At 42.7% G+C, this 25982-nt stretch overlaps 1 protein-coding gene across 4 annotated transcripts in view; it reads left to right on the forward strand.

Moving 5' to 3' along the window:
- The first annotated feature begins 326 nt into the window (after nt 1–326).
- rnf111 (ring finger protein 111) overlaps nt 327–25982 on the forward strand; it is a 126551-nt gene continuing 100895 nt past the window's right edge. For all 4 annotated transcript variants that reach the window (XM_060911839.1, XM_060911841.1, XM_060911840.1 and 1 more), the window contains exons 1-2: nt 327–809; nt 19548–20470. In XM_060911839.1, the coding sequence (XP_060767822.1) occupies nt 19618–20470 (853 nt within the window). In that variant the 5' untranslated portion in view covers nt 327–809; nt 19548–19617. The remainder of the gene's footprint in view (nt 810–19547; nt 20471–25982) is intronic.

Below are 25982 nucleotides of genomic sequence, written 5' to 3' on the forward strand. Positions count from 1 at the left end.
CTCGGTCGTCAAGTGTACACAGTGTGTCGCAAAAAGTGTCGAAAACATGTCTGCTCTTAGTAACAGTATTTTTCTCCGCCGTCATTCCGACAAAGATCCGCCTATTGCGCTAATAATTGGCGGTAAAACTGGCGAATGACAGAAACAGCTCGTGAGTGTGACCTGATGAACCAATCTTAGTCCAAGAATCTGGAGCTATTGTCCAATCGTAACGAAGAAAACGTGATTCTATGCGCCAATCATAGGAATATAGGCGGGCGTTTTCAAATACGGGTGGTATTCCAACCCCTGTAGAATAAGCTAATTTGCATACTGGTCCTGCGAGAGTGAGCGCGAGCAGTGAGAGTTTGGTCTCCATGAGGCGCTGGTGCTGTTGGTGTGTCATGGTGTAATGGACGCCGCGGAGAGGCAGGAATGGGGACTTCAGCTCGGCGCAAATGGCGAAGATATCGACGTTTTATTTGACCAACAGATAAAATATGGTCGCCGTGGGTTCGTTTTGTTTCACCTAGACGTTATTTTAAACCGTCACGCGAGTTTGTTTGCTCGCTGTCGGTTTTGAAGCGGACGGTTTTGTCGAGCTAACAGTTAGCTTAGCTTAGCTAGTTTGCTAACCGCAGGCCTCTTTTTGGGGTTTTTGTGACTTGTCAGTTTCACAACCCCCGACAAACCTCCTCCTCCTCCTACCGTGACGTTTATGTTCGTCTTTTCCACTTTGAGGCTTATTTTTCGGCCGAGTGGCTCTCGGTGTCCGTATGCCCAGGGAACGAGTCGGAGAGGAGCAGCGTGTCTTTAAAAAGTGAAAAGAGGTAAAGTGAACACGGGTCTGTGTGTGTATGTGTGTACACGGTATGAGGACTGAGAGTAGCTCTCTCACTGCTATTGTTTGGCTCCCGGAGCCGCCGAGCTCTCGGCCCTGCTGTGTGAGACTGCGAGGATAAATAAATACCCGCCACTGAGACACTTCACTCTGCCTCTCATCTCTAATTCTGTCTGTCTCTCACACACAAGCCATTCTGTTAAATGTTCCTATAAGACTGGATAATATTTATAACCGACTTGTGCTTCATTAAACCCGTTGAACGTGTGGAAACTGTTATTTTCCTGCTCGTTAAGCGCCTAAGCAGCCTGAAGGAGCTTGACATTAGCAATATCTGTGTCTCAAAATCAACTTTTATTAACACCCAGATATTCTATGTTTATTACACGTTTACTACGTGATCCTAAGGCTCGTTTTTACTTAACAGTTATACATTATTATTATTATTTTTTTAAAAAAAATCCCAATTAAAGCTCCATGCTGTGGCTGATGGACTTATGACTTTCTGTCAAACATATCACGCATTAGCGTGGCTCGGTCTCATTCCGCGGATCCTGCACTAAATAGTGCACTATCTAGTGCTGTTCTAGACACTACGTAGTGCTCGAGTACGCTGTGTGCGACCTGGATAGGACGTAACCTCCTACGTTGTTTTCTTATTGCACATTGAGTGAGCTTTACCAATTGATATGTTGCATAATTATAAGGTTAAACTGATTTAACAGGCCAAACGACCATATCTGGTGAACAGTTTTGAAATTAATTAAATAAATAAAAATGCAGTTTAATTTCAAGCAAAATGAACTCCCTGTACACTACTATCTGGATGGATATATATATATATATATATATATATAGAGGCCCTGAGACAGCATGCAGCAGAATGTGGGCTGTGAGATGTGTTTCGCTGACAGTGAGGTAACTTGACATCTATAGGATCTACACAGGGATCCTCCAGAGAGAGAATTAAAACAGTCTTCTGCAATCCTCTACGTTCTGAAATCTGTATCCACCTTGGTGCCAGGGGGGCGTTGCTGTTGTTGCCGGGCCCCGTGGGCACAGTGTGTGTGCTGGGATCTTCAGCTCAGCGGCACAACGCCGGCTGAGGAGTCGAACCCCCGGAGGAGCCCGGGACGACACTGCACGTCTCACTAGTGGCATCTTTTATCATCACACTCGCCACATTAACTGAGGTTGTAGTCCAGGCTTGGCGTTTATTTAAATGTTGTACCTGCTCAGTGATGGGTGAGGAACTTTTTTTTCTTGATGTTCTATAAGAAAGGGGATGAAAATTGCATGGTTACATTTAGCTAAACAAACGTGAGCAATTTCACGGGATTTTTCTTGCACTGGTTCAAGCATCAGAAGGTCAGAAAAATATGATAAGCTCTTACTAAGTTGAGCTCCTGTTTGTGTATATGCCATGTATCGCTTTGGGTAATATGTATGAATAAGCTACTTGCCTGTTGTGGATTTAAGAGTAGGTTAGGCCACATTGCAGAAAGCAGTAAGAATAAGCTAGGTTTTGAAACCAAAAAAAAAAAATCCCACCCCCTTTCGAAGTCACTCCTCCAAAATACATGAACCTGCACCGACTGATTATTGGTGGACGATGAGTCCACGAGAAACAAATTCCCCCCAAAACAAAAACCAGATGATAACCTGTCCAGCAGAAATCCAGCAACCACTGCATCACCTAAAGGAGATACACAGAACATTTTATTTTTAAATAAATTTGAGTGGATAGTATCTCCATCCTTGATTCTTGCATGCTGCATAAATGGGAATAAAAAATATATTTTTGAGAGTTAAAATCGACCGCAAAGTTGGCATTCAAGCTGAGCCAGCCAGCCCTGAGTGCATGACATCACAGCAAGAACCGGTTTTAAGGCCGAGGCCTTTGACAGCTATAGACCAAAGTCATATAAATAAACATATATGGTGAAAGTAAGAAATACCGTTAACGACTAAGACTGATTTGATGTCATTGATTGTGGGTTGACTCTCATTAAAACAGGATGGGTGTTATAACTTGTGCAACATGCATGCATTTTCACTGATAAAATGTAAAAGGCTAATTAACTAATCAGATGAACTGAGATGATCACATTCTGAAGCAAATGTAATAATCTTATACCGGTAACTTAAACACACCAATACAAGTTACAGGTACTGTATTAATCTAAATGTAGGTAAATAATGAGTGGTGTTTTTGTTTTGTATCCAAATGAGAGTCGCATCTTACCTGTCTGTGTTCTTGCTTCTTGAAGCCCGACCGTTTTGAAACAATCTGACTTTCAGTTGTTCGTTCAGTTCTCCATTCATTTGCTTCTTCCACGTAAGGGCGAGATATTGCTGCTGAGGCAAGCATATCCAGTGGAGAAATCAGACCCATTCTCCATTTTCTCCATACTGAGTACTCTGCTCAGGCAATTACTAAAACCTGGGACGGGACGTCACCGGTTTTAGCAACAACCACGGGAAGGTCACTGCCTGAGCGATAATGTGTCCTGTCCTGGGTTTCAGCAATAGCCCTCGGCTCACGCTCCAGGAGGACTGGTGCAACTGAACTTACTTTCCCTTTTAAAAAAATAAAATACTTTCCTTTTCTTGTAGTTTTCTTTTAATTGTGGGTACTGTACCCTCTTTCAATACAGGCTTATAGCCAACACTCCTCAACAGATCCGAGGTCTCGTACGAGTCTTCAGTAAAATGTGCAGAGCAGAGGAGAGACCACTTCGTAGGCGCCCAATGTGCCCGTGAACTTCTCGCAAAACACGTCCACATCTTTGCAGTTTGAACATTCTTGGGCCTTGAATGCAACGTAAATCCACCTTCTGTCGTGTTGCTGCACCAGCCAGCAACACATCTACGTGGCATGGCGATAAATTAGCTCAAAATGGAGGATCGGTGTTGCAGTCAGCTCTGTGTTTTAGTATAGACCCCTTTCACTGACGTCACCCGAAACCGGAAGTAAACAGACCCTGCGCCATTTTGGAAGACCAACAAACTCGTGATAAGGGGATAATAACGGCAGCGGTATGTGAACCCACGAGAATAAAGTGGAGTGGCAAACGACTTAAACAAACAAATCTGAGCTGTTTTATTTATGATTTATTGGCCCAACAGTAGACTTGAAAGAAACCTGTGTGAGACTTGGCAAAAAGCTGTGGATATAATGGATAAGTCTGTGCATGATCTGCGGACACTTTGAGATAAGCAAACGCAAGAAATTCAGATTTAAAACAGGCTAAAGTGGTCCCAAGTTGATAACTGTATGAGGAGCAAGCCTCCCAGACTTCTACAATTTAATAATAATAATTTAGGATGGTTTGGGGCTTGCTTGCTGCTGCCAGGTTGGTTGTTGAGTAGCCTGACTGTTTTTTTTTTTTCTTGCGTGTGGTATCATTGTTGACGCGAGGCTGTTTTTTGAACATGCCAATGCGGGCACGATTTCCCCTGATGAGTTATGACTTCAGACGCGATGCGTGTGTGGAGGTGTGGAGTCCGCGTGATATGTGCGTAAGAGAGGCTTCTCGTGTGTTTGGAGAGCCGCGCTCCGAGACAAGCGCAAGCACCCCCCAGGGAAAAAAAAGGGGCCCCCCGAAAATATCGGCATAGTTCGAACACTGAGTGCAGGCACTGGGTGTAAACAACAAATAGTTTACAATGTCTGGGTAGCAAACAGATGGCAGAATTGGTGTCAGGTCCTCCTTATGTTTCCATTCTCCCTTGCTCCGAGTCTTATATGGGTCAAACCCATCAATCACAGCCAGTTTCTCCACATACTGTGCCCTTTCTGCAACTGGTAATGTACTCACATAACCAGAATTATCATCCATCGTGTCACTTTACTCTCGTTCGTACTTTGTTTTATATTGTGAGTGCATGTACTTGGTCTTCCAATATGGCGCCTAACAAAATCTTGCGGCGCGGTGACGTCATGTGAAAGGGGTCTATAGCGAAAATGACAATGAGACCGATAGACTTCCTGCTGTGATGTTACGGACATCAAGGTCATTCACTCAGACCGCTACCTGGATAAATCACTTTAATCGTAAAAATGACTATATTAGATTTGTTAATGCTTAAAACTATTCCTGTGCCATTCTTGAGGTCTCACGGCATTTATAAACAAAAAGTGAGGCCTTTAAGGTCCTTCAGCTCCCTCAGTTGTTGGCGTTGTTGAAAAGCTATACTGATGTTCAGTCTGGTTTGATCTCTTGCTTTTGGTATAACTAGCTTTAGCATTATCTCTGCTTAGCCTTTTGGAAAACACCAGCCACGTACACTGAGTGCATGGACAAAGTGCTAGTAGGTAGACAGGCAGATTGGATATCCAGTCATTTCATGCAGACCTTTCACAGCCCTATGACTGCCACAGGGGACGTTTTTTGTTTTCCTTTTTATTGCCGGTGCATTACATTTATTCATTGTTGTCGGGCTGCAAATAGAGTTTCAACAAATATAACCAAAATGCTTCTAAAATAAATTGCCTATCCTAGCTTTAAATTATTTTCTGACCGTTTTTAATTTTCAGCTTTGTTAATCTGAACTAGTGGGTTTTTTTTTTTTTGAAAGGTTGTTTTGTACAGGCAGATCAGCAGGTCTTGGAGTTGCTGCCCTTTTTTTATTTTTATTTTTTTAAAACACAGTCCATACGATCAGAATTAGAGTTGATTTGCAATATGCCTTTAGAGGAAGCCCATGTTTTTCACGGTGATTAGAACTAACGTATACATTTCACCTAGGAATATACTTGGCATGCCCCTTTTGATTTGTCTAAAATAAGGACCTTTGGAAGATAAGTCTCCTGAGGTTGTTTTCCAACTTCTTCCACACCAACACTGCCCAGAATGCTGCCTGGTGAAATTTATTTATTTTTAAATAGGGTTTGTGAGGAATTTGTGGTGCCTTTTCACTGTCCTGGAATTATGCTGTTTACTGGACAAATGAGTATAAATTCCAGTCATATGAGAACTACTACTGCTGTGAGAAAACGCTGAAATTTTTGGCTATATGAGAATGACATTAAGTAAAATGAAGGTTTTTTTGCATAGTCAATGTTTAAATAAATGTGAATAAAATCAACAGGTCTATGAATGCAACAAACGGCCAAGAACAAGACAACGTTCTGCTAATGAAAAATATTAATAATAAACATGATTGAAGTGTTGCCTTGTCACATGTATTCTGAAATGTACAGTTTTTCTGCTTCTTTGCAGTGTCTCCATGATCCCCACATTTTCCTCAGTGTCACGATGAGGCTGATCAGAATCGCTTGCTTTTCAGAAGAATAGTTTAAAACGTGGACTGTTTCACCACTGACTACAGTGACCATTTGGCTGTAGGTCTCTATATCAGCAGCCTTGAGTTCTGCATGGGAGAGGAAATTTTAACTTTAGAATTGAGTGAAGTACTACCTGAATGGATAAGAGTACATTTTAATTTCCTTGAATTTTGTGTGTATATAAAATATGAGAAATGAGTTTTTTACTGGGAAATACGCCATTTGTATTTTTCATACGAACGGCAACTGTCGCGGCAAACGCCCTTTTTGTCAGCCGGTATGCAAGCGCGTTAATTACTCACCTGCACGCAATCAAGGAGAACAAAGCGACACGCTGACTTCCTGGTCAGGTGCGAGGACTGAACAGCAAAAAATAGGTTGCTGCAGCGCGAAATACAAACTCGATCACTTGCCAAGCATTTTGTGAAGCTGTGTAGAAGTTTTACCATTGTCAAGATCTGAACAGACAGCCGGTAAGCTCGCGTTTATTTTTATTTTGTTGTGAATGCGAGGAAATTGTGCTGATGGGGCATTGAGATGCGGGGAAAATGTTTGTGTAGCGTCTTAGCCCATGTTTACATTAGACCGTATCAGCGGATCATCAGATTAACGTTTTTAAAACGATTAGTGTGCACACAGCAACACCAATACACGATTTGCGTGCACACAGCAACACCAATACACGGATACGCTCGGCTCTGCAGGCATCCTGCGCTCCAAATCACTCCGCCCTGAACAGTGAGTGCCCTCTGGAGGGTGCGCACTCCGGCCTTGCGCAGCTCACAGAGCACGCGAGTGAAGTGCACAAGCTGTGATTCGGGACTGAGCCGCTGTGTGTGTGATCCCAGCGCATATCACTTACCACTTGCAAGTGGAAGGATGGCAAGCCTAAAGACAATCATAACTACACAATGGGCAGTATTTTCATACTTTTATACTCTTTAATGAAAGGTGATACAAGGCGGAAGTCCGCGCCGTTTTTCAGCAGTCGTGTCACATGACCAACGCCAGCGAATCAGGAAGGTGGATGTCACAGTGACGTTGTCCAATGACGACGCCAGCTAGAGCTCAGCACAGCGTATCCGCGTATTCTCAATGTTTACACAGCACCAGAGCTGACACGATCTGGACTGAATACGTGGACCCTGGCGGATTCCCGTTTCCCGGCGTTTCCAGGTGGTTTAATGTAAACGGACAGTGCATCTGCGAAGAAAATGAGACAGATATGGTCTAATGTAAACTTGGCCTTAAGGTCCAAATATTCACATGGTGCTTTGTGTAATTGTTGGCTGGTAAGGGTTATTGCAACTTGCTTTGTTTGGTCCGGTAAAAGGTGTGGCAACTTGCTTGGTCTCGTGTTTGAAATGGCCCAATTTAGATGCGTGGATATTATTGTGCTGAATCCTTGGGTGCCAGTGAAGACATGTTTTAAAAGCGTGTCTTTTTCTACTTGCATACAGTGCATGTTTAAAACGAACTGAAAGTGTTTAATTGCTAAAATGTTCATGGTGGATATGGTTTGTAAATATGTAGGTTGGCTTGTTACTTGGTAACTCATTTATTGGGTTTAGTAACTTGCTTAATTCATTATGGCCGTTGTGGTTAAAATGTATTTTAATATTTTGATGTATTTACATTGAGAATTCATTCAAAATGTCTTAAGTTAAAGTAAATTCTATCTATTTTCATATATATATATTTAATGTTAAGCTTTTGATAATCATTTTTTGTGTAACTGCTTTTATAAAAAGGAAAACTGTGCAAATTGGTAAATGGATGGTGTTTGTCTTTTAAGGTTTTTCACCTGTAAAGGAAAAAGATGGAACAAAGGCCTGGTTTGAGTGAATTCCAGTTTTAATGTTCAGCATTGGTATTACCCTTCAAGTGTGGGATAAGCACAGCAAAGGAGTAAAACACTTGACAGCAACCATGACATTTTTCTCCCTATGTCACTCATGAGGAAATCAATTAATTGTTTTGATCAATTTGGGGACTTTGTCAATGTGTCTATATAATAAAAGAGAAAATCACATGTTGGCTTGAAGATATGAAGTTTATCTTCTCGTGTTGAAAAACTCACATTTTTCATCCAAAATACATCGCGGATCTGAGTGAAATATTTAAATAATATTGGCTGGCATTGAGTGGTATATCAGATATATTCCATTCAGCTAGCATGACATTGAACGAGTCGAAGATGAGTTTACTATCGTGCTAGCTGAATGGAATGTATCCGATATACAGGGTGTTTCAAAAAATTTATCTTTTCACAATCTAATAACTTTGCCAGTTCTTGTTCAATTGACCTCATATTTTAAGCGTGTGTGGAAACAGATCAATTTTATTTTTAATGTTTTTTGTTTTTATCTTTTTAGGTATATAAATGCCATTCACTGGAAAAGAAAAGGCGTTGTGTGTTGGAGGACGCTCGAGCACAGTTGAACAAGACCGTGCAGCGTGCGTTTGAGAGAATTCTCTAAAAATGCACGGTTAACAGAAAACCGTTACCAAAGACATGCTGCAGTGTGTTTGGCAGGAGCTGGACTACCAACTTGATGTGTGTCTGTGTCTCAGGCGGCACGAATACTGAAAATCTGTGAAATCGTGCATGGAATCCACATACCTTTTTGAATTTCTCATTTCAATTTTGAGGAATGAATCTTATATTGCTCAACATTAAATGGGAACTGAAGTCATTTTTAAACTTTATTTCTTAATTAACGTGTTATTCAATTACGTTTTCGGTTTTATTAACCTTATATCGTGACTCGTATTGGCATATTATATTACACTTATCAGCCTTTTCAGTTTTTAGCCATGTTGAATGTAGCTCGTATGGTTCACGGTAAGCGTCGCTTATCCGCGCAATCTTCACGAGAGTTGTGCGAGACTTCAAATGTGAAGTGTCGGCGGCGCCATTTTGAAAACTGTTTACACAGCGGCCGGATCGCCATATCATTCCAATTTAGATTAATTTTGAGATTTGCCAGCTTCATGAGTAATAGAGTGTCAGTTCTGTGCGCTGTGGCGCGTGCACCTGAAGGCATGCCTCGGGCTGCGCGCACGCCGAGTGGACTCCAGCATGTGCGCCGTGAACAAGGCGCACCTGAGCTCAATTAAGGAACTACATATTTGCCTATCATTTAAGGACCGTGCTGATACATTTGCATAATGAAGTATTATGATGCGCATGTACGCATTACCGAGCCTTTCTGCCCGTTGTCTTGATTTCCTGTTTCACGATCCTTGTGCCTGTTTCTCGTTCTTGTCCTCGCTTAGCCTTTGATGTATTGTTTGTGCCTCGACCGACCCTTTTGCCTGTCTTCTCATTTTGATCGAGCCTGCCGTTTTGGATTGTTTGCCTGTGTATATATTGTCTCACTGTATATATATATTCTGCACTTTATTAAACTGTATACTTCTGCACATACATCTGCCTCCCTCACGTACGTGACCTGGAGATTATTCCATACTGCTTTGAACCAACTGAGAAGAGTTGGAAAGACGACAGGATAAGGACTAGTCAGTCATGCTGGTATTTATGTCGTTACTGTTGCACAATTAAAACATGCCAGATCAGGCAGCTGGTGAGTTTTCAAAATAATAAATACATGCATGTATTTTTGTGATAAATACATATTATACTGAGTGTATTTCCCACATAATCCTCACTCAGGTTCCGGACAGCACTACAAAATGGCGTCCCCACTATATAGTGCCCTATATAGTGAGTAGGGAGCGATTTTGGACACGGAAAACTTCCGGCTTGATTACGTCAGCATTCGAAGGAGGGAGCGCGCGTCTTTTGGCAATGTTGGCAGATGTTGGTTACTTTGATTTCTGCTGTACGTTTTACTTCCGTCCTACGACGTCTTGCACAGGTCTCAGCGAATCTCGTTTACGACCATTGTTTTGACATATGGACTGATCTATTACATAGCATATTTCAAACACTCATAACTTGCTATAGCAGTGACAAAATGGCTCTCAAAAATGCTTTCCTATATTTAATAAAATGAGAGAAGTAGAATTTTGATGATAAATTTGCCTTCAGTTCCCCTTTAAGCCTTTTCAGTTTCATTTGTCTCGACTGTCTAGTTTCTGGGATATTTACATCTCAAATGTCAATTTTTTTTTAAACACCCTGTACCATGGGGGGAAAAAAGCCATTATTATAATACATACACACACACACACACACACACACACACGCGCACGCACTTCATAGCAGCATTCTCGAAGGCCAATGCTAGCTTATCTGTGAGTCCGTGCTGTCAGCAGTGAAGTAGCCTTCCAGCTGGTGTAGCGTTCATCAGTAGTGTTAACGAATGCTAATAAACTGGCCACGCCAGTGATATCGAGAGGAAGTAGCACAGGCTAACAGCCGAGAAACTAACATTTCTGTCTCCAGGCTCTTCTTCCACGCATGCTCACCACAGTATTTGTCACTCATACTTAAGCAGAGACTCAGATTGTTTTGCAGGTCAAGGGGCCCACAGGGCCCCTCCTGGGAAAAAACAGGGGCCCATTTCTACAATGGGGGGCCCAGTGATTATCCTTCAGTTGAAGCGAACCTAGTGAGCGAAGCGAGCCCAGTGAACAGCTGGGGCATCCCAGGGGCTGTTTTTTTTTCTTCTCAATTCTGTTTTTTTTTTTTTGGTATTAGAAGCCATATGAAGCAATGTAGATGACAATCAATGCTTCAACCAAATATATTGAGATCATTTAATCAGTGGCAATGTTTTGGAATTCAACCACAGGCCGCTATATATCACATCTATATTATCTCATCTCATTATCTCTAGCCGCTTTATCCTGTTCTACAGGGTCGCAGGCAAGCTGGAGCCTATCCCAGCTGACTATGGGCGAAAGGCGGGGTACACCCTGGACAAGTCACCAGGTCATCACAGGGCTGACACATAGACACAGACAACCATTCACACTCACACCTACGGTCAATTTAGAGTCACCAGTTAACCTAACCTGCATGTCTTTGGACTGTGGGGGAAACCGGAGCACCCGGAGGAAACCCACACGGACACGGGGAGAACATGCAAACTCCGCACAAAAAGGCTCGAACCCGGACCTTCTTGCTGTGAGGCGACAGCGCTAACCACTACACCACCATGCCGCCCTATATTATCTCCTCCTTGTAAATTATAATTTATTTTATTAACTTGTTTTCAGTTTGGTGTAGGTCTATAGTAGTAGTAGTCACCAGTGGTGGTAGTAGTAGTAGTAGTTGATGTTGCAGTAGTAGTTGTTGTAAATCTAGTATGACTAATTATCAGGGGTATCAGTTTTTTCAGGTGAATGTACTCTCTGCCGAAGAACGACAAAATAGATGTATTTTCCTTTTTTTTCTTATCCATTTTTTTTGTCTCTTTTGAATATTCATACATAGACCGTAAGATGCCACCTAGTGAAAGACTTGGATCAGGTTTTACTCGCTTGGGACGCTACAAACGGGGCGGCGTAAATACACGAACGGGTCCGACGTATATTCAATATGGCGGCGGTCAAAACAAATTAATCCGATGGTGAAATCTGTTGAATATCCAGATAATTATGTTGGAAGTTGCATATTTGTGCAAGATTTTCGATATTGAGACCATGAAGTCAAGTAATACCCGTCCCCCCAGGATTTTGCAGGCCTTATTTGTGATTGTTGTGGGCTAAAATGTCTGTTGCGGGGGTTTTCTAAAAAATTGCGATGAAAGTTGCGGTGTTTTTTAGGTTTTTGTTGCGATTACATTGCGGGAGGAAGTGAAAGTTGCGAGAAATTGTTGCAATTTGCTCTTTTTGTGATTAAAATTGAGTGATATGTTAAATATTAAGCTATTACTGAAAAACTATTGATTAAAAAAACAAAGATACTGAGAAATGGTCCTATAAACAACTTTACCAATATAAAAGATTACCAGGACTACAAAAATGCAGAAAAATAGGCTTTACTTATCCAAATGCTCCTGTTGGTTCAAAAGTTAAAGTGCAGAGAACCTCACAGCACAACATGAAGTTACCTTAAAATATAATATAAATGCCTCAGCTTTCATGTAAGAAAAAAACTATTAATACTAGTACTGTGTGCAGGCAGTCTCTCCTGAAGACTAAATTAAACAATTATAAACTAATAAATGGCTCAGGCTTCATAGAAGAGAAAAACAATTTGAACAGAATCTCACAGTATGATGCTGAAGCTGCCTAAACAATGGAAAATAAAATACCATTTTGGCAAAAATGTTGGCATCCATTAATTTCTTCTATTAAGTAAAAAAAATAATGTAAAGTGCACACAGTCCTTCACTGTAAACATAACACACTTTCAGTAACAGAATTTAAGCCTATATAAACACTGACTTGCACATGCTGCTTCTCTTGAACAGAAACACGGAAGTAAGCAGTGTTGCCAGATGCTGCTGAGGTTTTCCAGCCCAAAATATGTTCAAAACCCGCCAAAATGCACTTGAACCCCCAACTAGGCGGGAACCCGCCCAATCTGGCAACACTAGAAGTAAGGCGGAAGGTAGTTTGTCGACGTCACCTCAAGACGACGCCAACGATTGGTCAAATTTGCGGGAAAGTTGTGGTGATTGAATATAATTGCAACACAGCCCTGAATTCGCGGGGATTGGTTGAATTTCCGTTGAAGTTGCAAATCGCAACATCGCAAAATCCTGGAGGGTCTGTAATACGCCACGAAACGTTCCAAATAGGGTATAAAATGCTCACGTCCATATTGGCCCCTGCCCCTCTCGACAGTGCGTTCATTATTCGAAATAGTGCGTCTTAGACGCGGGCGCGCCAACAGTCTGAGTCTCTGCTTAAGTATTCATTTCCCTGTGTAATTTACTTGGTTACTTTTAAAATCAACAACTAGACTCAACAGAGCGACCTGGCAGCATGCTGCTAATCCCTTGCAAAATCCTTTGCCCTGTTGCTTTTTTGGTGTGTCTGGATAAGTTTTGGCTGAGCTCAAGTCCCAGCTCTAATAGTAACGGTTTGACACTGCTTATAAATGTGTGAAGAATATCTAATGAAGTTTTGTTAGCGTTTTAGGTGTTCAACATGTCTTTCTCTTTCCCGGCAAACAAAGAACTGCTTCTGCGCATGTACAGCAGAAAACTCATTGGATATTCGCATCAGCTTCGACTTGAGATCATATTGTCTTGACAACCATTCAATATCATAAAGCATATTGAACGCTCATTCTCCATTGGGTAGAGTGATGTAATACACATAGGATAAGTGATGTGGTGATAATATTGCATGCTACTGAATCAAATTAATGAAACCTGCTAGAAGGGAATGGAATACACGTTTTTATTCCATCGAAAAAGTGTCCTGTATGGGTAATAATTCCTGATATTTCACTCCAGTGATGTCACTCCCAGTGTTTTCCCGCTGACTAGGCGTGTGTTGTCAAAATAGCAAACCGGTTCAAAATTAAGGCCCACTTTACACGGGGACGGTCTGAAACAAAAACGCAAAAGTCCGTTTTCGTTCTCACTTTTTTTCCGCGTCTACACGACCGTTTTCAAGGAGGAAATCTGCGTCTATACGGTGACGCATAAATGTGTGGAATTCAATTGGATGTGCATGCCAGGCGGCTAGATGGTGCTGTGAAAGACCTCCGCTATGTCTGCACGCATGCGCAACGTCTTCCGTCTTGTCTGATCTGCACATCTGCGCCGCGAAAACTTTGACTACTCTGGCTATGGTAAGTAAGAAAGTAAGTAAAAAAGTAAGAGCATACTATACCCGCCTCTGTTCATTAACGGTATATGTGCAGATTCGGTATAGATGTTCGAAGGACTCCTGGACGTTTATTAAAGCTGCCAGAGCAGCTTGAAGGTCTGTTGGATCGATGTAATCAGACATGCTCTTACTTTTTTACTTACTTTCTTACTTCCCGGGCTGGCATGTGCAGTATATGACATATGTATGACGTAAACGCGTACCCGACGTGAGCAGATCCGAGCAGAGTTTCACATATTGGGTAGTTTAGACGGATATGCAACGGGGGCTGTTTTTAACTTATCCACTCTGGAAGGCGTTTTCAATTTTTTCCGTTTTTCAGCCTCGGAAACGCCGTCCCTGTGTAGACGAAAGGCACTTCCGATAAAATATTTAGTCGTTTTTACCCGACAGCGTCCTCATGTAAACAGGCCCTAAAATTATTAGGGCCCGAGCCCTATAGGGCGAAGGCCCTATTGTTCTTGTAAGAGTTCACTATTATTATTCTTCCGTCTTCTTCTTCTTCTTCTTCTTTATTTTTCTCCGCTGTTGGGCCATTTTCGGGGCGCTTGCCATGGGCGAAAATGCACGAAATTTGGCACCAGTTCCGAGAATTGCCACCGCTACTCAGAACCAAAAGCCCAAACTTGGCCGGGGCTCAGGGCCTCTATAGCGCCCCCTAAGTCGTTGTGATTTTGGCCTCCCGCATTAAGGTGCCTGGTTGCCATATAGTTTGTAGTAGTGGCATGCCATTTGGTATGCATATGTATCTCACTAAGCCGGACAAAAATGTAATGCCAATGCATTAGCCACGCCCAACAGGAAGTGAGGTAATTTCACTTTTGTGCGAAATGCATGGCCACGAAGACGGCGCAACTCCTCCTAGACCGTTCATGGGAATGTCACCAAAATTGATACACATCATCTACAGACATGGCTGACAAAAGTTACTAAATACGTTTCACGTAGGATAAACCGTTCAGAAGTTATACGTCAATCAATTTTCACTTCAAAATTTTACATGCTAAAAAATTCATAACAAATCTTCTAATTGCTCAAAACTGCTCATACTTCACAAGCAAATCACTCATTGGGCTTCTGACATGTTACCCAATTTCTGTGATATTTCGCCACTGGGGGCGCTATTTTTGGGCAAAAAATCCAATCTTTCCTCAGATTTGGTCAAACTTCACGGCCACCCTCTTACTACCTCCCATGTCACGTATACCGCATTTTGGGAATTTTCGTCCATGGGGGGCGCTGTTTTTGGCCGACGCAATTGCTCCAAAACGGGTTTTTGGTAAATAATTCCATAATGCTTTTCCTTCACACCACTACCTTGTGATAGTGCGTTCCTGTTGTAGACACTTATTTTCCCAACTCATAATCGCTCATGTACAGCATAGCGCCACCTTCTGACATGGGAAAAACCAAAAAATTTATTCTTCAAAAATCTATATCTCATCTTCTATTTACTCAATTGTCATCAAACTTCATACGCAAACTCTTCATAGCTCACCTGACATGTACGCCAAATTTTGTGCACTTTCGCCCCTGGGGGTGCTGGTTATGGCGGAAATGATATTGCAGCTTCTGATTTGTCAAACTTGGCAAGCAAACTCTTTTCAAGACCCTTATTGGGGCGCTTGCCATGGTCGACAACGCACGAAATTTGGCTCCTTTTTCTTAGACTGCCACCGCTACTGAGAACCAAAAGCCCAGATCCAGGCGGGCCTCAGGGCCTCTATAGCGCCCCCTAACTCGTTGTGATTTTGGCCTCCCGCTTTAAGGTGCCTGGTTGCCATGTAGTTTGTAGTAGTGGCATGCCATTTGGTACGCATATGTATCTCACTAAGCCGGACAAAAATGTAATGCCAATGCATTAGCCACGCCCAACAGGAAGTGAGGTAATTTCACTTTTGTGCGAAATGCATGGCCACGAAGACGGCGCAACTCCTCCTAGACCGTTCATAGGAATGTCACCAAAATTGATACACATCATCGACAGACATGGCTGACAAAAGTTACTAAATAAGTTTCACGTAGCGTAAACCGTTCAGAAGTTATACGTCAATCAATTTTCAATGCAAAATTTTACATGCTTAAAAATTCATAACAAATCTTCTAATTGCTCAAAACTGCTCATACTTCACAGGCAAATCCCTCATTGGGCTTGTGACATGTTACCCAATTTCTGTGATATTTCGCTACTGGGGGCGCTATTTTTGGGCAAAAAATCCAATCTTTCCTCAAATTTGGTCAAACTTCACGGCCACCCTCTTACTACCTCCCATGTCATGTATACCACATTTTGGGAATTTTCGTCCATTGGGGGCGCTGTTTTTGGCCGACGCAATTGCTCCAAAACGGGTTTTTGGTAAATAATTCCATAATGCTTTTCCTTCACACCACTACCTTGTGATAGTACGTTGCTGTTGTAGACACTTATTTCTCCAACTCATAATCGCTCATGTACAGCATAGCGCCACCTACTGACATGGGAAAAACCAAAAAATTTATTCTTCAAAAATCTATATCTCATCTTCTATTTACTCAATTGTCATCAAACTTCATACGCAAACTCTTCATAGCTCACCTGACACATACGCCAAATTTTGTGCACTTTCGCCCCTGGGGGTGCTGGTTATGGCACAAATGATATTGCAGCTTCTGATTTGTCAAACTTGGCAAGCAAACTCTTTACGGTATTTCGCGGGGACGCATGCCCCCGCCCCCCCGGCCGCTGGCGCGAGGGCCCATTGAGGCCGCTTGCGGCTTTAATTTTGGTTAACTAGTCTTGCGGGGTTTTTTTTGTTTTGTTTTGTTTTTCCCCACCCTTCATGGGTGTGTCCATATAATAAAGAAAATTACATGGTGGTCTGAAGATATGAAGGTTATCTTCTCGTGTTGAGAAATTTTACCCGTTCACTTCGTTCACTCGTGATATACATTCACCACTCGAAGATAAACTTCATATCTTTGTGCCACCATGTACTATCCTCCATTTATTTATTTATTTTTTTGTGGTCCGGTTTCCATCAAATCCTGTGCTCTGATTGGCTGGCGAGCGGGTCCGTATCCTACGTTACAGACCCCGGTTACGGACCTCTGGCGACTTGCTTATTCATAACAATATAGTAGCAATTTTTGTCAACATTTATCTTTTTTATAAGATTTCTAAGATTTTTATCAAAAATCTTATAAATTTTTGCCAGCATTTCTCAGGAGAATAGCATTAATTTTACAGCATGGATGGCGATAACGACAGTGTTCACAGCAAAAGTGAGTTTTACTACCCTGAGGAAGAAGAAATAAAAAAGAACATTTCAGGGGAAAGCTAAAAACCTGTAACTGTTGCTAACGCCGAGCAAAAACATGGCTGAATCTTGAATGACTCAATTTTGTATAAATAGGGGACTACATAGGCGGCAAAATGTAGGGGTTTTTTTCCTGCCATGGAAGTGCACTTGTATACCAAGGAGGAAGCAATTTGCATTACAGCCGTGAATGAGGATCAGGGTTTTTTCTAGAAAAATTTAGTATGAGGGCGCTCACCATGCCGAGGGAGCGAAGCTGGGGGGGGAGATGGTGCCGGTTGTCCCCCCCCCCCCCCGCCGTGCAAAGCCTTTGAAAAATGCTCCAATGGGACATTCTGAGGCTATCTGAGAGGGAAATTGTAACAAATTGTCTGTCAACATTGAAAAAGAAAGAAGTAATCTTCTTCTGCCCCGGACGGTCTTTGGCTTTCTTCCGTTTCGTGCCGCGGGATGACATCTTTAAATGCCCAAGTGTCAACAAAAACAACTCGCGAACTACTTCTGTCAAAAGCTCCCGCGTTGGTGGGTGAAAAGTCATTCAGTATCGAGAAATCTCGCTCTACAAGTCAGCTGACCTTGTATGTAACCCATGTCAAATCTCGCGAGAGCAGCCGCGACAAGTAAACAACATGGCGCCTCAGTCTGGAAAACGCCAATTCGGATTGTTTTTGCACCATCTGGTGGTGTATCTACTATGATTGGAATATTTTTGGAGCAATTATAACGTATTTGATGATCAGACACATTGTCACGTAGTGTTGCTGGTATGTTTTCACGGAGTCGGTAAGGGGGCGCACGCCGAGAGTAAGAGGGCGCAGCGCCCCTGTTCCCCCGTTTAGACGAAAGCCTGAGGATTCAAAATGGCGGCTCGGCTCGTTTTCTGTTAGAATTTTGAAAAGAAAAAAATAAATTATTTACCAGCTTAAGGTCGGTCCGTATGGTGAAATACTGTGACCTCGGCCTTGAATACTGACCTCGGACCAGAGGGCCTCGCTCAGTACTTTCAAGACCTCGGTCACGGGTGTTCTGCCTGTGAGAGCACATAGAGTCTCTGTCCCTCAAACTAACCCTGTGACAGGTGGGGTTATCATTATTTAGCTAAGACCTGTACTTTGCTAGCTGTCTCCTTTTTAGATAAAAATAAGGATATGAAAGGGGAATTAATACAACAAACTATATAAATCCCATTTTAATTCCTGTCTTGTTTTTTGAACACCAGCGTTGTAGCTGTGCTTTAATAGGAACACCCCCCCCCCCCCCCCCCCGTGACAGTGAGATTAAAGTTACGTTTAAACATTGACTTTTTCCTTTTCAAATATATATTTTAAGCAGGTTTTTTTTTTTTAAATAATGGAAGGAGATTGGCTAATTGGGTAAGCGCCGCTGCCTCTGCAATGAACAGAGGGACTGTGGGCCTCTTTTAAACAGCTGGCTGCTTACATAATTTATGGAGACGTGAAACAGCATTGGAAATGTTGTGCTGCTTTGGCGGCACTGACGTGAGAGAGTTTGCTGGTTTATTTGCCTCAGGTTTTTAGTTTTTGTTTTTTTTTTTTTTTGCTCTAGGAAGGGGGATGGTTTAGATGGATGTTGAATAGAGGAGGAGTATCATTTATGCTGATGCAATTACCAATCGTTTATCTACCTTTTAAGAATAATCACAGGAAGAAGACCAGGAAATGGCTTTGTGGAATTAATTTCTTTTTAACCATGATTACTCGACCAACATTTTGGTTGATGGTTTTAATGTCCATAAATACCCTGATTTAACAACAACAACAACAACAACAACAAAAAAAGAGGCTATAATCCTAGAATTGACTGTCTCGGAGTTTAAAACGTAAATATATGCTTTAAAATCTGTAAGGTGCTTTTATGAGGGTTGAGCAGCTTTTGTATTTTTTGCAATGATATTGCCAGGCTGTGAGACCTCCTTTGTGAAAGGCACTTTTTCTGGGTTCGCTTATTGTCAGATTAAAAGAAAGTCAGTACAGAAGCTCGTAATGTCCCCGGCTCCATTATCTTGTATATTCCCTTTGATTTATTACATTAATAATGGGCAGAAGGCATTAGCCAGCCGATAGGTGTGGGCTTGTTTGTTTTCACGGTGTGTGTGTGTGTGTGTGTGTGTATAAAGCTTGGGATGACCTTAATTTCATTCCTGTTCTTTCATGAAGGTCTGAGCTATGCTGAGAATGGATTAATAGGCCAAGCTGATTCATACTGTACTCTAAATGCAGGAGAAAACATGCTCCGGTGTAGTAAGATTAGCACAGTCAAATCATCATTTTAATTTATTGTCCCATTTTCATACAGAATGATTTTCTCTTTTTCTTCCCTTTATGGTTGTCTCACCTTTGCTTGTTTTTTCCTCTTCATGCAGTTGCGGGATCGCTGGCCTGCTGATGGACACATAGGAACTGCTGTGTTCGTATCGTTTCCAGCCACTCGCAATGAAGAGCGAGGTCCAGACCGATGCACGCCGTAAACAGGACCCGCTGAAAGGGCCTCTGGTTAATCCCGAGCCCATGGAGACGGCTAAAAGTTTCCCCTCTGAGGTGGATGTGATCGGCAAGGCTGGAGGAGATTTCACAACGCTGTGTGGCGAGACGAGGCACCGAGCCCTGCGAGACGCTGGGGGCCGCAGAGACTCTGAAAGGAGCCGAAAGAAGCGAAAAAGCCAGCAGGCCGGACCCTCGGACTGCTCTCTAAAGGACAGGAGACTGAGGGGGGCAGCGATTCCTCCACCCCGTCTGGAGACGCACAGTGAGGATGAGCGGAACGTTGAATCCTCTTTTAGTGACTGCGCCTCCTCGCCCTCATCCAGCCTGCGTTTTGGCGATTCGGACACGTTGAGCTCAGAGGAAGATGGTCGGCAACAGCAGCACATTAAAGCTTCGTCAGCCAGTGCAGGAGGAGGAACGGGGCCGACGCGAGCCCTCCTGAGCCGAACTCGCGCCAGCAGGCCACACAAGTGGGCACGGCTCGAAAATCCAGAGGCCAATCATGTGAAACGGCCGTGTTTGAGCTCGCGGAGGCAGCTGAACAGGAAGCGATTTGCAAAGGGTGGGAATGGAGGTGGACCTCAGCGCACTCCAAAGCAGAGGGAGCGTCTGCTGTTACAGAGGAAGAAGAGGGAGGTGATCGCGCGCAGGAAGTATGAACTCTTGCATAGCAGCAGTAGTTCTAGCGAGGAGCTGACCTCTGACTCCTCTTCATCCTCTTCCACTGAGGGAGATGATGAGCTGTATGTGGGAGTGAGCAGCAGCGCTGGTAGTCAGATGAACAGCACCACTGTGGCCTCAGGTAAGCTGCTTCACAAGTGCCTGCCTATATTTAAGTAAAGATTTATAAATTTGGAGTGATTTTCACCTTGTGTCCCTCACACACACTGCTTGCTGGTGGTCATTTTGACTTTTAGGTAACTGCCAGTTGTCATGATTTCACTTGTTTCACTAGGATAATGCAGTAGCTACACGAGTTAGCTGCTGAACACACAACGAACAGAAACATCCCATTTGACCAGCAGTCAGGTGTCCTAAAAAGACAGATTCTGGAGGAAAATGCTTCTGTGTAGAATGCATCTGTGCAGTGCATCACTTCCTGATAACTTTAGGCTCATACTGAAACTATGTTTTGCTCTTCAGGATTTTTGACGTCTGTTTAACAAGTTGAACGGCTTGATGTACTGGAATGGTGAAAAAACACTGGTCTACATTCAGTAAATCAAACACTTCAGTTCTGTAGCAGTGCAGCGAGTATTTCTGACTGGCTCAAAAGCAGCAGGTAGGACGGAATACGCAGAACCCAAAACACAGAGAATGAACCTTTTGGGGAGGTGTTGGCTGTATCGTGCCTCACCCCTATTGGTAGAATCGCTTTCATTTATTTGCCTAAAGTTAAATTACTGTTAGTTTGCATAGAGTAAAAACTCAACTTTTGCGTCCCTTGCCCCACTCACTTTGTCCCAAACGTTAGATTGGCCTACAGTCACTGGAAAGTGTCTGCTTTTCTGAATAATAAATTACTTATGGCTGCTGAATGGTGTAGGTTCATTACCAGTTTGAACGTTGGATGAAATCTGATGAAGGAGTAGCCGGAAATGCAGTGCTATCAAGCGGACTGGCCAGTCACAGTTGTTGTGGTCGGCATTGCTGTGGCATGTAGCTGGATTTCTGGACATGTGCATGTCAGGCTACAGTGTGGGGTATGTGGCTACGCTGTCCCGTACAATGTAGATTCTACGCAAAACAATACATTTGCCTTTAGATGCAGACATGAGTTAATGTCATTCCAAAGCCGCTGTTGTTGCATTTGGTCATCTCCGAAAGTATTGGAACAGTAAGGCTTCCCCTTTCCTTTTTCTTTCTTTCTCGCGCTCTCTTCCCCCTATACACTGAAGACATTTGGGTTTGAGATCCAAAGATGAATATGTAACGATGGATTAAAATTTTAGCTTGCATTTCCTGATATTTGCATTGAGATGTTTTTAAACAGTTTGGAACACTGCACCTTTTATTGAACCAGGGCTCGAAATTCGCGGTGGTCCGGTCACCCGAGGCGACTTAATTTGTCATTTGGCAGGTAATTCCTGTCACTAGGCAGTCCGGCTGGCTAGTTGAAAATAAAAAATGTATATGAAGCGAAGATTCAGACTAGGGCTGTGCGATATATCGAATATACTCGATATATCTCCGAAAATTCTGTGTGAGATGCATAAAATTATTATAGAGTATTTTATGGTCATCTGCCGACTTGCGTTTGTTTTGTGTTTGTTGCGTTTGTTTAAAACCTTTTCTGGTGGTTTTCTCCCTGTCCCTCGGGCAGTAATGTGAGAGGCTGCCTAAGGGTAAAAAAAAAAAACAATAACGTCACGCACTCACCAACCAATCCCGGGCGACATCTAGGTGCTGAAAGGAACTTACGGTTTTGCCAGATTGGGCGGTTTTAGGTGCATTTTGGCAGGTTTTGAACATATTTTGGGCTGGAAAACATCAGCAGTATCTGGCAACACTGCTTGTGGGAAGGTTTTCCAGTTCCGGTTTACAGCGCTGACTCAGTTCGTGCAGTCGCTGGTGTTGCACAGGCTACCGTGTAAGCTCTGTCAATTTCAGCGACAAATTAAAAATGGAAGCAGACGAATTGGTTCCTAAAAGAACTAGTAAGGGGTTAGTCATCTGGCACTTTTTTGGATATCGCGAGGAGGATGTGGAACAGCAAATGCCAATTTGTAAAGTGTGCAAAAAAAAAAAACAGTATCAAAATACTCGGGTCTTGAAATAAATGCACATTAGTCATGAACAATGGTAACTACTCTCTTTTGTGTTATTTTTGACAGAAGTAAAATTCATACATGAACAAATTTTGGCTAGTTGATTTTCTGTTTGGCTAGTTACTTTGGAAGGTAACTAGTCCGGCTGGCTGGTGGAAAAAATATGAATTTCGAGCCCTGTTGAACCCACCCATTTTTCAGGTAGTTGAAAATATTGGAACATGCAACTGGTGTGTTTATTGCTCAGTCTTGTTAGATTGTTTAAACGGTTAAGAGCGGTTAATGTTTACTCTTATTTTGAGCCCTGTGTTTTGCTATTGTAGACTGTATTTGTGGTTAAAAAGGATAAACCAACATGAAGACCAGAGAGCTGTGTGTGGGTGAAAAGCAAGCCAGTTTGAAGCTGAGAATACAAGGGAGAATCGATCAGAGCAATTGTGCAAGCATTGGACATAGCCAATACAACAGTTCAGAATGTCCTGATAAAGAAAGACATTGAACAGATTCGCCAAGGAAAATGACAGCAGTTGTTGAACATCTCATCTCATTATCTCTAGCCGCTTTATCCTTCTACAGGGTCGCAGGCAAGCTGGAGCCTATCCCAGCTGACTACGGGCAAAAGGCAGGGTACACCCTGGACAAGTCGCCAGGTCATCACAGGGCTGACACATAGACACAGACAACCATTCACACTCACATTCACACCTATGGTCAATTTAGAGTCACCAGTTAACCTAACCTGCATGTCTTTGGACTGTGGGGGAAACCGGAGCACCCGGAGGAAACCCACGCAGACACGGGGAGAACATGCAAACTCCGCACAGAAAGGCCCTCACCGGCCACGGGGCTCGAACCCGGACCTTCTTGCTGTGAGGCGACAGCGCTAACCACTACACCACTGTGCCGCCCCTTGTTGAACATGGTGCATCCAATATAATTGGAAGGAACTTCATCATGCAGCAAGACAATGTTCTAAAACACACTGCCAACACAACACATGACTTCTTCAGGGTGAAAAGTAGAAGGTTTTGGACTGGCCAAGTCCATCACCAGACCTTAACCCAACGGAGTGGTTTTTTTCACCTCCTGAAGGAGTGTGAAAGGAGAAAACTGAGGAGCTGCAGTACAAGTCTGGAAAAGCATCACAAATGTGCCTATATAGGCAAGGGATATGCAACCAAATATCAAACGTTATTTACGTTTTAATTTTCTTTGAGACTATCTGTTCTTATATTTTTGCTCACTTAAATTCACCATAATTGGGTGTTTTGCCACTGAAGGTGCCATGTTCCAAGTTGTTCAACATGTCATAGATGAAAATGGCAATAAATGAAAACTGAAATTCTGATCTGTCGTCTCATATCTTCTGAGTTCAAATCTAAGTGTCTTTAGCGTATAGCATAAACAAAAGGATTGCCCTTTGTGTTCCAATACTTTCGGAGGGGGCTGTGAATCCAACTTTCCATCACCAAAGCATTACGCTGAAAAGTACAGTACTTCTGGTTACTTTCCCCACTGACTTCGTGGCATTCATGCATGAAAAGGCCCATCACGCTGTATTAATAATTTATAAGCGCATGTTCCTTCTTGCCGTCTATGAATGGATGCGTTTTAATGGCTTCGTGTTGAATTTATAAATACCTGTGACTGTAGAATGTGTTCATAAATTATACAGACAAATGTATTGCGCATAACTCCTTCATTGGAGTTTAGCAGCTGCCTTTAGATTTCGGTTATATAGGAGTTTCAAGTTCTTTCATCAGAGCAGGGAAATGTGTCAATATCTATCGGATGTGCGCAACAGATATGTTAGAAATTGGGTTGAAAAACTCTGGTGTATTTCTTAACACAGAGGGACGTGCCTGTCATGGTGTCTGATTCAAGCGTGAATATACACACCTTGTCCTTTTTGAAAACGTTCTCAGCCACTCGAGCACTTGTTTATGTACCATAAACCCAGATCGGATGGTAACGCGTCACAGCTGCTGTCAGTAGTTCAGAAGCAGTCAGCTTGACACACTCTCGCACATCCAGCTGTTTGCCGTACTTATTACTAGCACAGGCGGAGGAGGCAACTGAAGGCCAGGGACTTTCTGAGCCAGCTGTCATATGGAATAGTTTGGCCTCAGTTCATGTGTAATTTTTATCCCACGCCTTCCTTATTAAGCATTGGAATTTTGACCTTCAAATAATTTATGCTTCACTTCTATCAAGGCAGCATGAATGATCACCCAAACTGGTTTTACTTTTCTAAAGGAATGATAGAAATGGTAAAGATTTTCAGAAGAATACTTCACCACTTGCTTTAAAAGTGCATCAGTGACACAATTAACATATGTTGTGATCCTTCAGGAAGAAGGAAAACAAATATTAAATAAGAGACTATAGAGATTTCGATGATGAAAGATTGCTTATGCTAGGTAGAGATGTGAGGGCTAAACAGCATTATGGGTAATGTAGGAAACTGTTTGACCAAAGTGAAAATGGACCAACATGTAAGTGAAAAGTTTAGACTAAAAAAAAAAAAACCTGAAACTGGTATTCCTATACAAGATAAATCTTAAATAGCATTAAAGATTGTATAATTAAAATACAAGATATCTGTTCTTTACCAGCTGGGAGGTCCGTATCGTGAAATACCGTGACGGAGGTCTTGAAAGTACTGACCGAGGCCCTGTGGGCCGAGGTCAGTATTCAAGGCTGAGGTCATGGTATTTCACCATACAGACCGACCTTAAAGGTCCCATGGCATGGTGGTTTGTTGATGCTTTAAACGGGCTCGTGGAGGTTTCCGGATGTTATATCCGCAGCCTTTCTCGAAATGAACCCTCAGCACGTAGATATAGCCTCCTGGGAGAAAGCCCCATTTCAGCCCTTTTCCCAGTGCGTCGTTTTGCTAATGAGAAGCATGGAGGCGGGGAAGGGTAGAGGGTGGGGGCGGGCCATGGGGGGGAGGGGCTTGACCAAGCTGCGGGCATGAGTGAGAGTGTTCGGAGTGGTAGTTTACGAACGTATAATACCCTAGGCTTGAACACGCACTCCATAACCAAAGAGGATAGAAGCAGCAACTACAGCAACATATCGCTTATCCAACAGAAGACATGCATTGCGGAGCAATAGTCAAACATAAGCTCATAAGTTAGTCAATTTCCAGACTAAACTCAGTTTAACAGAGCATGCTGCATGCTTTTTGGTTTTGTAGTGCAGATTACCTGGCTAACTGCAGGAAGCGGTTAGCTGCATAGCTAATGTAGCCATTGCAAGGCTAACGCACCGATTTTAAAACACGGCAAAATGACTTAACAGTTATACACTTACTTGTTCGGTGTTTGTGGCTGATGCGGCAGGGATGCTTGGTACGGACCCAGGCTTCAGTGACAGTTGATGTGCAAAACCTGCCCTGTACTGTCCCAAGTTGTGGAAACATTCCTCAGGAAAATGCTTCCGACAAACATACACCGTCTTAGGTAGACTCGACGGCGTATTATTGGAGTAAATAAAATTAAGTCACTGCGTCTTCAGGGGCTCTCCCGTCGGCAGTAAAAA

The sequence above is a fragment of the Neoarius graeffei genome, chromosome 27 (assembly GCF_027579695.1).
Source record: "Neoarius graeffei isolate fNeoGra1 chromosome 27, fNeoGra1.pri, whole genome shotgun sequence".
NCBI classification, from domain to species: Eukaryota; Metazoa; Chordata; class Actinopteri; order Siluriformes; family Ariidae; genus Neoarius; species Neoarius graeffei.